The following is a 14,925-nucleotide window of genomic DNA, read 5'->3' on the forward strand; positions in this document are numbered from 1 at the left end:
ATTTGAAATGTTTTTTTGTTTATGTTCTATTATGAATAAATTATGGGTTTAAGAAGAATATCCTCAAATCTTATTATTTACATTTTAATTCCTCCCAACTTTCAGGAATTGTGTTTGCAATTCTTTAACTTCCCAAACACAAACATGGTTTTACTGTAACTGCCCACAGCAGAGGGGTCACAGACTGATGACGAGGCTCAGATATTTTTGTGGCTTTTGTTGGTCAAAAACTGAAATTCAGGGATCCTTAAATAATAATGTGATTTTTGTTTGTCTCAGCAGACCAAGAGAGAACTGTGAGTCATCACACCGTCTTTGAGCCTTTAAAGTCAGCCTACAGCTGGTGTGACATCACACTAATGTTAGTAAACATGAGGCTGATATCCTTTCCTCTTGGTTTCATAAGAGAATGTAAATTTAAATCTTAGCTGCAGTGTTTCTGCTCGACCACAAGGGGGTGGAAGAGCATTAAAAGTGGGAGTGTCAGTTTCTACCAAACCATCAGCGTCTTTGGCCAGACTGACCCTCTGAGGTGTGGACCCACAGCTCTTCTGTTTCAGGCCTTTTCTGTGCGTCCAGCTAAGAGCTCAAAATCATCCATAAATGTTAAAACGTCAGCATCACATGACTGTCACATAAACGCCTTCGATAGAAACGCAGCCAAATGTGATAAAAAGATGGTTTTATTAATATCCACAGGAAATATAATCTGTAAGTTGTAATAACCATAGTACAATACAACAGTCTCTTTTACATAGAAAAGCCTGATGATATGCAACATGAAGACATCAACCATCGCACTGCTGACCATGTCCAAGGAAAAAAAAAGGCAAGAAGACACCGTCCAATCAGCAACGGGCACACAGGAGAAGGTTTTAGAAAAGAAGTGAGTCAGAGCTGCGACGCTCAGCCTTCTCACCCAAACTTTTATTTTGGATTCAAGTGGAATAAAAACCTGAAACGTCTCCTGTGAAGTTTCCAAAGAGTTAACGGATTAAACTTCCCCCGAGTTTCAAACAAAAATAACAGGAAGGATCTTCCAGCTCCAGCTGCGACGTTTGGGAAGAAAAACGTCAGAAGACAAATCTGATTTAGGTCCACAGGTTCCAACAGCTGAGTTTAAACCACCACCTGTGAGCGTGGGTGGGGGTCAGCAGACTTCAGTGATCTCAGTGTTTTCATTGGGGGCGTCAGACGGAGCTGAGCTTCACCAGCCCTCTGACGGAGTCCTCGTGCAGCGAGTCCTGGCTGGCCGGGTCGTAGAAGCCGGCCTGCGTGGTGTGGCTGTGGCCCATGGGGCTGCCGCAGTGAAGCATGCCGGGCGGCGACGGCACTTCCTCTGGCGTAAGGAAGTGGTGCTGGAACAACGACTCCTGCAGGGGGTTGCTGTGGTTGTGTGTGAGGGTGTGTCCATGGACCGGCAGCTTGTCGGCGGCCTCGTGGCAGCTTAAGCTGGAGGTGGAGGTCGGAGGGGTGGGCTGGCCGAGGGGCAGTGAGGTGCAGGGCCCCGTCAGGGCGAGGGAGGCGCGGCCAGGTAGCGTCCCTCCGTTTTCGGGGGATGTGGTTAGGATGACAGGCTCGCTGCTCTGGTGTTGGAGTAGCGGGGTGGCGGCGGCCTGCAAAACGAATTTGGTGCTCTGAATGCACTGGTCTTGGTCACACTGAGAGAAAGCACCAACGAGGAGAAGGGAGGAGGGAGGGGGTGTGCGGGTCAAAGCAACAGACATTGGGGGGGAGAGATGGCAGTGACGCAGAATTTGAAAATTGCAAAGAAGAAAACAAACGAAAGGAAGGCGTGAAGACGACAAAGGAGGGAAGGGAGAGAAAGAAAGAAAGAGAAGGTGTTAGTGTCCCGTTAGGATGCAGAGCCACAGCCGCTCAGCTCAATACACAGAGCTGCTATTAAGTCCCTGCTTCATGGCCTATTGATCGCCTCGCTGTGGATGTGTCAATAACGAGCGGTAACTGGGTTAGGACGCCGAGTCGGCGATAACACACATCAGCCACAGAGAGATTAGCTTTAACCCTGTTAGCCGTTTGTCACCACAAAGTCATCAATATTACAGAGCAGCTGCAGATGAAAAGCCCACAGGGTGTGAGAGGTACCAGAAATTAAAAGCATAATAATCAGGAAGAGCCCCGTGATGCAGCCTCCCACCCCACACCACCCCCAAAGCCTCACGGGGAGGAAATGGGAAGCACAGAGGTTCGTCCTCCACATCTCACCTTTCTGCCTCAATCTCACTGACCTGAAAAGAGCAGATTACAGACATGATGTAAACACAGGCCGAGCGACCTTTGACAGCAGAACAGATGTGCTTTTAAGTGTTATCAGTCCTCCATGTATCGACTTATGGAAGCTAGGCTCAGGTTGTTGCACTGCAACGACAGGAAACACGCTCACCTCCACGTTAGCGCCAGGCTACGTCATCGGTGTTTGATGGAAAATAGAGTGCTGTCAGGCTTTGTGAACACCGACTGACTCATTAGCAGCAAGGCAGAAACAATACCTAGACGGGCTGCTGACCACAGGCCGTGTTGGGCTTTCACATTCCTGTAATCCCAACATTCAGCCCACATTTACTCTGGTTTTGCCTCAGTAGAAGGATACTATGACAGGAAGACTGTCATTTCTCTGTTCCTGAGACGTCGTCAGGAGACGCACTGCTTTATTCAGATGTCCAAAAACTTGGATTTTCTCTGAACCACAGAGCACCAAACCTGAGAGTAATCTTTTGGTGTCAGTAAATCTGACCTCTACCGCTAATGTGCGAGCCTCTCTCCCCCTCTCAGAGTGACTCAGACACTGACGCCCTGCTGTAGGAGCACAGCAAGGTTTCTACAGGTATTTAGGACAGTTTTATTTGCCGTCACATGTCTCGTACAGCCAGGTAAACAGTTTTTGTGTCAGCTCTCGCAGCGTGCTGTACAAAGCTGATTCTACTTGTGTTTCATATTTAAACAAATCTGAAGAGGACTGGAGAGATTAGAGTGACGCGTGTTATTCCCGACAACATTAACGGATAACAAGTCACACAGTGGTCTGGGACATTCGAACATCTGACCCGAGCGCTTTAAAGTCCGGAGATGCTTTGTGAGATCTCCCCTCCTTAAAGTGGGAACTGATGTGAGCCTCTCAGGGAGGCCTGTGATGACTGCAGTCAGTCTCTCTCCTTTTACTGAGTCAAATCCAGAAAGCAGGGTTTGTTTATCAAAGTGCAATGACATCGTTTCACACGCAGTTACCGTGGCAACAGCTTAAAAAGTCTCCGTCGATTTAAAGCTGCATCACAAAGAAACAAAGGCGCGTTTGCCAACACGGAGCTAAAAATGCCCGGCTTAACGTGCGACACACACCAACAACAACATAACACACACACAACGACGTGGTTGGTGTGCACGCTCCGACCTGCCAACTGTTTGCTTTTAATCAAAAATCTGATTTAAATACACTAAAGAACTCGTTTACACACACACACACACACACACACACACACACACCTGGACAGCTACACGTTAAGCACTGACGGCGTCCAGGCAAACAGCCAGGACGACTGCGGCTGCTCATCATGACCGCTACAGGAGACAGATGGTGGTTATTTGTGGACGTGCTAACATTGGGGAATGTTCCCGTGGCTTTCAGCCCAACGGTCCATTCAAGAGATCATGACTGATGACGTCAGCGTTTAACATCTCTGTGAGAATAACCAGGACGAGGTCGAGCCTCTGTGCCAACAAGGACACGGCAGAGGGAAAGGTGTTCAGTAGCTGTGTGCGAGGAGGTAAACTGGACGCCACGAGTGTGTCGGGACTCAGCCTGACACTGCACAAAAACCTGTTCACGGCCTGCGGCGTGATTTCGATTCTCATCTTTTCATGAGCCTGCTGCAGTGATAGATGACAACCCCTGGCAAAAGTCAGCGAATCAACACATTTGGATGACGTTCATTCAGCCTCAAACACATTCAACACTTTTCTTTTTTTGGGCAGTAGAAGAAAAATAATGTTGGAATCACTTTGCGGTTTTCATTTCTATCTGCACAAACCTGAATATGAAAGAAGTCTGCAGAGCCAAAATAATGTTTCTTTGTTCCCTGATGATGTAATGTTTCATATCAAGGGCCAGATTTACTCAGCGGGTCGGTTAGGTGTGGTTAGTTTGGGTGACATACAGAAGTTAGTTTTCTAAACACAGACGAGCTTCATGTCAATATCAAGCACAAAAAATAAGACGTGCTTTTTTTTTTGCACCTGCTGGTGCAATTTGCAGTAAACTGCATCTCAAACTTTGTAACTCAGTTTAAACACTAATTAAATATTTTCTTCTCTATATTTTGTGCAAAGGAAACTCCAAAGACCGCGTCCCTGCCTCCTGTGGAATCTTGGCTCTGTGTTTGTCCTCAATACTGACAGTATTTTGTGTTCGTTTGTGCACAAAGTGTTGGCTAATCTGTAACATAACATAAACAGGTGACAAGGCATGAGCTTATAAGCACATAATGTGCAACAATTAAACTGTAATCAATCAGCTGTTTTAGTTTTTTTTATCATATTTAGATTCAGCACAACAGAATCCATTCGAATAAAGGAAATCATCATTTTTCCTTCACTTAATTTGGAATAAAAAGCATTATTCAAAATAATCTGACAGCCAGAATGTTCAGGTGTATTTAATAAAAACAACTGCAAAGTGAAAAAGTTGAACAAGCATCCTCCAAATGTGCCGATTCCAGGAGTTTCCGTAAGATTTCAGAGTGAGCGTCTTATGAGCAGCTGACCAGAAATCAGAGACTCCACATCAACATAACCCCCACCTGCCGACCTGATTTAAAGAAACACGACGTGGTTCGTGCAGACTCTGAGAACTCGCCTGCTGTAATCTAGAGCAGCTTCATCTATCTCAATCTAGCAATGAGAGACACTAACTGGATTTACTTTCCCAGACCAGAAAAAAACCAAGCTGTGTGTGATTCAGCGGCGTCCAGCCTCCGTGCCTGGGCCCAGTTATCCGGGCCAGCGCGGGATGCCTCTACATTCCTAAATCTGACATCATCATTAGAGAGTCTACTGTCGGCATCGTTCACGGCAGCCGCACGAGGACAGGACAACCTGATTCACGCCAGGAAACCAGATTTGTTCTACACGTGTGCGAAAACAGACGTACTTCCTGTCAATGCTAAAATTACAAAAATAATTAACTCATAATTTTTTTTTTCCCCCATGTAAGAGTCGGATTAAAACTATTAAAACTGTTTCTACCTGACAGCTGTAACTTTATATTACTGAAGCACGTCTCCCCTCTCCGAGTCAGTTTATTAGGACGTTTCAGATTTTACAAATAAAGCAACATTTGATCTTTATTGGTCTAATTCTCCAGCCATACACACTGATAAAATAATCTATGCTAGACCTCTACAATAATAATAATAATTATTATAATTATAAACTTCACAATTTGTGTACATGGATCAAAAAGTTCACTTGAAAAGGAGAATTTAGTTTGTTTAATTATATAAGAATTCCATATATAAGAAGCAAGAAAAAGTAATTAATTTTTTATTTATAACAATAATAAATATTCTATTTCATAACCAGTGAAATCAAAGTTAAAATTGTATGTAATGCTTAAACAAGCCATTTCACCTTACAGCAGTCAGTGTGTAAATGCTAAGGGCTTTTACTGTGAAAGGAAGGAACAGGAAGAAGGCCTTTTCACACGTGCAGAACAAATCAGGTGCAGATTTCAATACTCACTGCAACTTTATATAAACTCTCTAACGTTAGGAAGCAGCTTGAGGATAAAATGAACCTGAAGGCAGACTCTTTAAAGTCTTTTAGCTCATAGTTGCTGAAATCCTGCGTGCTTTATTATCCTGCTCTTTGCACAGGGTGGCTCTTATTGTGAAGCAGTTACAGGTATACACGTCTTATCAACATCATGACTGACAAAAAACATGAATTTCATGGTTTAGTTTATTTGGTTATCGTTTCACCATGAAAAGAGATGAAACACTGTTCTGTGCCATTTCTGACAAAGTGATGCATAAAGCTGCATTTGGAGGGGAGAGGGAGGTGGGAGGGGGGCGGTAGCGGCGTCGGTCGACAGTCTTACCGTGTGGCTCTGCTGAGACTGGGTGGAGCCATATATAGTGATACCATTGGTTGGTGGTGCCAACTGTGGCACGTCTGCCTCGACGAAGCCGCGTCTGTCGATGAGACTAATGAGAGAAAAGCCGAGAACATCGTTACCGTCAGCAAACATTACACAGCAAAGGTCACTCAGCAGCACAATAACACAACACACAGCTCCGACAGGCCCGTCCTGCTTTAACCAGAAAGGAAAAGGTCGAGTTGATCTCGCTGTGGGTCAGCAGACGACCAAAGAAAGAAACGGAATGAAACAAATGAACAAAAGAGCTTTGTCGCTCTAACAGAGGGACTTTTATTAAACTCTGACCCTGTGGTTTTACTGTTGACAATAAAAGCAAAGATAACTACTGTGTGCGGTGTGAACTATTTTCTGATACCACTGCTGCAGGTCAGGAAATACCAGCTTCTAAAATGATTTAAATACAGTCTCAGATGCACAACACATGACCCGTTCCAGCGTGTCATCATTTAACAAACGGCCCTGTGAAAAACTGAGCCCGCCCCATGATTCAGTAGCTTGTGGCGACACCTTTGGCTGCAGTAATTTACAGTAATGATTTTCTGTGACAGTGTTGTCCTCTTTCTTTGCAGCGTTGCTCTCAGTCAGTTGTGCAGACATGTTTATGCACAGCTCTCTGAAGGTGCCACTACAGCATTCAGTCAGGGTTGAGGTTGGACTTTCACTGGACCGTTGCTGCTGTGTGTGGGGTCACTGTCCTGTTGATGACCTCGTGCCGATACCCTGTGGCTCTGGGAACATTGCCCTCTGACACCCTACTGACAATCGGTCATGCTCGGATGCTTCAGATCAACAAACCACCAAAACTTCTGCTTTTATCAAAGTGCTCACACTGCTGGCTGTTACTTACAGAAGGGATGGTTTTAGTTTTTGTTAAATAATTACTGAGACCGTACTATGTCACCTGAGGTTGTATTTACCTCATTTTAAGAGCAGCTAATCTTATTATGTCCTGATATGCAGCACCTTGGAAGTGAATGAGGGCGCACTTTCTGTTAAGTGTGACTGTACAGTCGCTCATCTGTGGAGTGAACCATCATTTCCAACCCAAGGTTAATGCTGCACAGCTCTGCTGGTTAGAGAAGAACCTGCTGAACTTTGCACAGTGATGGCTCCGTGTGATGATAGGGGCTGTTTATCAGCCAAACACAGGCCGATCGGACACAGCTGAGGCATCAAGCTCGATAGGAATTTAACACAAAGTGCTGACGGTGAGCTCCAGCAGGACTGAGCTGGAATGAAGCAGAAACCTGCAGTTTGATGCATTTGAAAGTCTGAGTGGAGAATCTGTGCAGGGAGTAAAACACAAAAGGCTTTTGTCTCTGTGGGTCTGAGCTCGCTCAGTCCAAGAGGCAGGTGAGGCCAGCTGTGCGACACCTGTGGCGCCACACACACACACACACACACACACACACACACACACGGCAGCCACCTGTGAGCCGAGGACTCTCCTTTGCCACCCGCTGCAGCCGTTATGGGAGATGCATAGCTTGTGACGGCAAAAGCACAGAAGAGCCAAACACACTGACACATCATTGCTGTTCTTATACATGTGCATATACTGAGGAACTCTGCAGGTACTTAAATGCAACGTTAAAACCTGCAAATTCCTCAGGATAAAAAGATATTTGTGCTGTTCTGACAGAGTCGATCCAAGGTGGCGCCTCATTTCTAACCACCAAGCCATAAAAATCAGAGGAAACTGCGACTTCAGATTCACGGATGAGTAATGAGAATGGGCACTGGCAGAGACGGGTTTGTAAAGTAATGAATTTGCACAATAGTCACCATCTTCTGAAACATTAAAACCCACCACAGAGAAAACTTTGAATCTCTGTTAAACCCGCACCAGAGAAAAGAAACCGCAATAAGAACAAGGACGATGGAACTGGAAGAAAAACAAATGAGGAATGGAGACAGAATTCATCAAACTACCGATTCCTTGTTTCAGGCAGAATTTGCTTACCTACATAATCTTTATTCATGTAAATGATTGAGTCCAGTTTGCTTTCAGGACACTTTGTCTTTAAGCTTTTCAAAGGTTCGGTATTTAAAGGTGGACTGTGGTATACTGGGGAGACCTTTCACTCTCCTTTAGTGGAAAAATATGACAAGAACTAGAATTTGTAATCTACAAAGTAAGGAACATGGATGAAGTGTTTGACAGAACGTGGAGTTGTACGATGGGAAACTAAAGTAATGACTTGCTGTGTTGTTCCTTCATGTAATAAGTTTTAAAGGTTGTCCACATGTGCAGGCATATGAAGGAGCAGTATGTCGACATATACAGATGGGGAACTGAAATCTACCGTAGCACATAAGAACGATGCCGGGGAGCAACGTGCAGTCGCACAGACACGAGCTGACAGCTGCTCTGTGTTTTTGTTCAATCACATGGGCAGAAAAGTATAAAAATCTAATCAATGTGGGAAACTTTGATCTCGGATTTGGTTCAAATAGGCCTGAAATGCTTTGCAGTATCTTTGCTATGTTTAGAGAAAAGGCTGCAGGCAGGCTCATTTCACAGCAGCTCCTCACATCAAACACTTCTGAGTAACAGTTTTATTTTTGCCTCTGGAGAAAATGGGAAACTACGATGACACTGAGATGGCTTTTCCCCCCCAGAGCAGGGAACGATGGGCCCTTTGTCCTCATCTGACCATCGAGGAATGCGTACATCGCCTCACAGAAACACAAACACCCACACCCAGCCTACCTCGGTGGCAGGGGTCCACACAGCGCTGCGCAGCAGTTGGTGAATATGTTTCCATAGCTGTAGGGGTTATAGTTGTCCTTCCCTCTTTTAGATGACCATGAACCTTTTATCTGCAGAGATGCAAAGCTTCAGTGAGACAGATAAATATCCAAAGTGTCATCGATAAACAGACGCTGCTGTTTGTGTCTAGTCTGGAGCTCAAGTGTGCCGTGCGCACTTCTGTCCCGTGACCTTGAAAATTATCATCGCCATTCTCGAATCAGCTGAGCTCACCAGCGAAGCTCGAGCACCACTCACTCACAGTCTGAGGTGAAAAGGAGTTACAGCTGTGAGTCCATGCTTCTGTGCAGCTAATGAACACACACCATACAGATGAGCAAATAATCAGAAACTCCATTAAAAACGCTTCTTTTAAAAGGATTAAAATGCACACATCAGCGTGTTTGTAGTTTCCAGATTTTCAGGCTAGCAAGGAACCAACGTCACTGAGAACTTTAAAGAACGAATATTTAAAAGTATTTGCCTGTCATATGTAATCAGTCCACAACCACTAGATAAACATAAGACTAGAAAAATAAAGATAAAAAACACAGTGCTGAGGTCCATAAGGGAAGGGAAGGGAAAAGGGGGGGTGAAAAGGGGGGGGGCGGGCCGGCAGGCCAGTTGCCCGGGGGCCTTTTTTCGGTTTAAACCTTGAAATTCTTTGAACCGTTAAAAAATAACAACTACATGTGATGAGCTGGAATTTTAGAAGCTAATTTTGAATTGTATGCTGGGAATATGCTTCTGAAAAAAGTTGGGACGCGGACGTGTTTATGTTGTTTTTTTGCAGAATGTGAAATAAGCCACACCCACACTTCAGCATTAATGAGGCCATTACACGTTTGATTCAAGCTGCACCAACGCACACTCACGGTGTCGGCTCCTGAACTGTTCGCTCTCCTCTTTCCCAAATGGTCCAATTTTGTTACCCATAAATATTTGGTCCAGAGGTCAGTGTACTCAGTGACCCGATGGCTCAGGGCCAGCTACTGGCCTTATGTTACTTGTAAAGCAAACCGGCTTAAACAACTCATCAATATTTTTGATCATTTCTATCAGAATTTAAAATTGAAGAAACCGTTTCAGGAAAATGAAATAAAGAAACGTTGCTTAGTGTTGAGGAAACTGCAGGAAGGCGCCGCGTGTGCTGCAGGATGTGAGAACGAGCGTTTCCCCTCACATTTGTGACAACGAATAGAAAAGTGTTCTCTGTGAATAACAACTTTTCAAAGACTTGGCTTCTGTTTCTCCACAGTAAAAAGGCGATCACATGTGTACTTTAACATGGAGACGGAGCCTCTGTTACCATCCTGGGCTAAAATTCAAAGCAGCTGCTCAGTCAGCTTCAACATGAAGAAAAAGTCTTTCACGCATAAATTAAAATCAAGCCTAACCCTGCGAGCCCTCCGCTAAATATACTTAAAATCTTTCGATTGAAATGATTTGGCAGATGTAGAATATGACGATGAATAAAGACGCTGTGTTGTTGTACTATTACAAAAATGGGCTCGTCTTCTTCTCTCGGGCCAGTAAAGCTCTGATCCGCTGCCTCGGGGCTCCTGTGGGGAGCCCCTCCCCCACTGAGTCTAATCACGTTAATATCAAAACTAACGAGCAGTTCGACGCTGCAGCAGGTGTGACGCTTTAGTATCACACAACTTTTCTCGTGTCGTGTGCCCGCTACTTTCCAGTTGCTGGCACCGAATTGAAAATGAGTGAATGAACCAATAAAAAGATCAAATGGTTTTAGTGCCGTTTCAATTTAAACGATTGGAAAATAACATTTTATGGCGTTCCTGCCCTTTAAATGGAGTCTGTTAGCACACGACACGTGAACATTCTGCCTCGTTTCTGCAGCGTGTGGTGTAATGCACTTTGTGTCCATACTCACGTCTTCATTGGTGGTCTGGTTGGAGCTGATCAGGTAGGTATGGAAGCCTGAGAGGCCCACGATGGACCACACAGAGAAGAAACACACCACCACTTCCAGCACAGTGACACAAAGAAGTCAAGGAATAACTCTGCTGTGGTGTTCATGCAGTGACAGATGATAATATGAAAGCTCATACAACCCACGGAGCCAGCCCGAACACCGAGGTGCTGCCGTAGCCGCCCTCCTCTCGCCAGTGCTTCCCAGTTACCAGTTCGTTTGGCTCGTACTGCTCATTTTCTCTGCTCCACTGTTCGAGATGAATCCTCTACACAAACAAACACCGCTGACTCTTAATGTGCACTACCTCCAAGGATGACACATACAAATACCCAGACACCATAACTAAGTGCCTGAAGGGCTGCTGGAAAATGCTCAGTAGGTTAGCATCATACTGCATCCTCTCAGAAACTTTACATAATGCCCTCACGCTCTTCTTCTCTCGCCTCCAATCTCTTCCTCCTCAGCAAGGACAAAACATGTCATCATTCTTCGAGCACAAAGGCCTGCTGCGATAGTATCGACTGCAATTCAGCTTTATTAAAGCCCTGTAGGACAGCAGACTTTATCAGCGTGGCTTGGCACATTTCTCTGCCTCAGAAAGTTATCGCACTCAGGCACAGAGAGAAGGGCAGCGAGAGAGCGGCGGTGTGGCAGCCCGTGCTCTGAACCGGATTTGTGTTGTACACCGAGCACCGGGATCATTTAGAGCCGCTCTTCATTTCTACCTCTGAACGGGCTTATCAGTCCTGACCTCGCACGACCCCACGCCGTATTTAAGTGAGAGAAGACATCAAAATGTTTAAAGCAGAAGAAAATGCATTAAAGGGCTGCCAAAATAGTCACGAGCTGCTTCATGATTAAAAGCGAATAAAAGCGAGGCTCTGCTGCCTCCATCTAACCTTCTGCAGCAGAGGCCACATTAACTCCAAATCATCATGTGAACAGTTCACAGCTAAAAGGCTGCGATGAACCTCTTTGCTCAACTTTATCTGACTTACAACGGTCTAGACGTGGCTACAATAAACACAATAATTGTAACAACACCCACACACACACCGTCTGAGTCACATGACACAGCTGAAGAGCGACGCAGAGACGAGTCAGAGCCATAAAAATTTCGCTGTCCTGCGTGCCGCGTAAGCCCCGCAGTACAAGACTAATCAGATGCATGTAAGTCATGCAAGAGACACAGCTGGAGAAAATAGCAGAGCGATGGAAGGCATGCAGATGAATCTGACCTATGGAATAATCTGCATGTGTAACATCAGAGTAATCATTGGGAATATAAATGTTTGTGAGAACGCTGGCCGAAATTCAGGTTTATACAGAGCCAGTTCACCACAGCGTTCACCTTAAGGAATTTTATATAGAACAGATCCAACAACCAGAGCAGCGCTCGGCATCCTGGGAAGTCCCAGAGCAACCTGAGCCTCAGAAAGACAACCAACGGAGTCACCTGATCCATAAGCTTTAAAACAGAGTTTGAATCTTGAAAGTAGAGATAGTGTCTGCTTCCTGAATCCAAACTGGAAGCTGGGTCCAAAGAAGAGGGGCCTGAAAACTGAAGGCTCTGCCTCCCATTCTACTTTTAAATACTCTAGGAACAACAAGCAGGCCTGCAGAGCGAGAGCAACACGCTCTGTTAGGATAACAGTTACGAGTTACTGAGGTCCTAAAGATATGACGGGGCCTGATTATTCAACTAAATTCAGCCAATGCAGAGAAGCTAATTTGGGATAAATATGATGTCTCATGTTCTCTAGTCCCAGTTAGTGTTTAAGATCACATGAAGGTTTTTCTAGTCTGATGATGAATTACAATAACCCCCACGACAATAATCAGCAGTTCTCCAGCATCACTCAGGCAGATGTTGCTATTTTTAACAACGCTGATGAGATGAAGGACAGCAACGATACATGTGTGATTAACGTGACTGCTTAAAGAAATATCCAGGTTTAAGTCGACACCGACGTGGAACAGTGAAAGGATATCTGGCAGGACTGTTTTTGAGCGCGCTGAGGAAGCCGTTTTGATGAGAGCCTGTGAAAGGGAAAAACAGTTTCTGTTAGAGCAGCACGCAGCTCGTGTTTGCTGTTTGCAGAATGTGGGACTTGTATGAGATACTGAGCACTACGCCATTACCTGCTGCAAACACTGTCCTGAGTAAAGGTTAAGAGTTGACAAGAAGAACTGAGCTCAGCCGAGTGTGCCGCTTTAATTGGCTTTCCAATTTAGCTTCCAAGTGTGTAGAGAAGCGGCACAGAGCCAGATGAAGGAGCTGGCCCCCAGTAAGTGGTTATAGGGAGCATCTCTACCTACTGTGTTCTTCATTCATTCAGACTTACAAAGTGGATTAAAGGTTACAATCAGTATCTATGAAGGACTGCAGCCACCTGTATACCCACTCTGAGCCAGGAACATTTTTAATCATCCCTACAAGCTAATCCTGACCCACGCTGCTGTTCCCAGCACTCGCAGTCATGTATCCATGGCTTCAGAGGACATTAGTCCAAACTTCGTCTAACTGTAACTCAACCTTGAGCTAACTGCATGTAGCCTTTTAAATAAAAGGGAGATTGCACGTTAACATGAGCACGTAGGTCCATCTTGTAAATTTGCTGCAGTCCCTGAAGGCTGGTGAGGTCAGAATCATATGAATACCACAAAGACACGATCACTAAACCACAGATGATCTGTAGAAACAGTGACTTACAGGATGCTGTTTCACATTAAGACAGATTTAATTTTCCTCTATTGTTTGACAGTCTGGGAGAAAGATGTCAGAGATATGTCGTCAGCTGTGTGGGTTCAGTATTTTTCTCAAATCTATTTTACAGTCCTGTCTGGTAGATGTGGGCATGTTGTGATTCGCTTTAACAAACTCATCTAGAGCAGGTGGATGCCACGATATGAAAACTCAAACACAACTATTCTCCCAAATTAAGAAACACATGCAGATATAATTTTACACTGATATGAATCTGTTGCTTACAGATTCAGTCTGTTGATTGTAATGTTGTCCAAACTGGTGAGACACAATGTTGATGTGCAACTTTTTAGGCCTTGCTATTTACAATGTTACTAATGTCTAAAATTTGCTCAACAAAATTTGACACAACTTTTCTAACTTGTGTTTTAAAAGTAGGGCTGCCACAAACGATTATTTTGATAGTTGACCAGTCACCGATTATTTTTACAATTAGTCGACTAATCACATCATCATCCATTGGACGTAAAACGTACCGTTTATTGCACCAGCAGCATCTGCTCTTATATAACTATTATTAGCTTACAGCTTTAAGTGTTTAAGGTCTGTGCTAACTAAAAATAAAGACAAAATGGTAGTTTATTAAATTTTAATGAAATTTGCAGATTGTTTCGGTGAAGTTTAATAAACTCCTTGCTATCTAAAATATAACAGGACACCGGAGTAAATTCTCGAGCATCTCACACTTCTGATAATCAGCTGTCTGCTTGACGTTTATTCAGCTGTATAAAAACTTTAATCTCAGCCAAACCGATTTACTCAGGAACAAATAAAATAATGAAAAAAAAGCCAAACAATAACATTTTTAAGTTATCTAAATGACTTGTATATCATGTTTAACCTGAGTAGCGAAAGACAGCGGTGGGTTTGAAAACGATTTGCCGGGAGTCCGGTGTTCTCACGGGCTCTAGTGAGCCTTGACCCCGGCTCGCTATCGAGCTAGTGGGTAACAGACGTCTCCGAAAACGTCGGAACGCTTTTGAAAATATGTGGTGTCTTGATAAACTGAGCAGATATTTGAGGTTTACACAGTTACATTCTCGCCTGAAAACATGTTAAACGTTTATTTTGTGACCCAGAAAGAATAATAAGAGTAATATTAAAACTAACTAGCTGCTGCCATTGTTGGAAACTGAGCTGGGCTGCGCTATGAATTCTGGGTAGAGCTGGGCGATATGAGGTTTTTTCATATCACGACATGTTTTTTTCATTTCAGACGATAACGATATCTATCACGATATAAGCCAAATAACTATATTTGTAAGATTTAAATGTGCCGTTGCTCACAAGTAAAATGT

General features: G+C 44.3%; 1 protein-coding gene across 5 annotated transcripts in view; it reads right to left on the reverse strand.

Annotated features, from left to right (window-relative positions):
• Window positions 1-19: 19 nt before the first annotated feature.
• Window positions 20-14,925, reverse strand: part of LOC102293743 (palmitoyltransferase ZDHHC14) — a 58,469-nt gene continuing 43,563 nt past the window's right edge. For 3 of the 5 annotated variants that reach the window (XM_005922393.3, XM_014333605.2, XM_014333604.2), the window contains exons 6-10: window positions 12,852-12,900; window positions 10,819-10,921; window positions 8,886-8,995; window positions 6,113-6,218; window positions 20-1,661 (exon numbers count right to left, since the gene is read on the reverse strand). In XM_005922393.3, the coding sequence (XP_005922455.1) occupies window positions 1,191-1,661; window positions 6,113-6,218; window positions 8,886-8,995; window positions 10,819-10,921; window positions 12,852-12,900 (839 nt within the window). In that variant the 3' untranslated portion in view covers window positions 20-1,190. Of the gene's footprint in view, window positions 1,662-2,226; window positions 2,250-6,112; window positions 6,219-8,885; window positions 8,996-10,818; window positions 10,922-12,851; window positions 12,901-14,925 lie in introns of all 5 variants that reach the window. The other 2 variants (XM_005922396.3, XM_005922394.3) reach the window with 2 other exon arrangements.

The sequence above is a fragment of the Haplochromis burtoni genome, unplaced genomic scaffold (assembly GCF_018398535.1).
Source record: "Haplochromis burtoni strain Fernald_Lab_line unplaced genomic scaffold, NCSU_Asbu1 Contig_55, whole genome shotgun sequence".
NCBI classification, from domain to species: Eukaryota; Metazoa; Chordata; class Actinopteri; order Cichliformes; family Cichlidae; genus Haplochromis; species Haplochromis burtoni.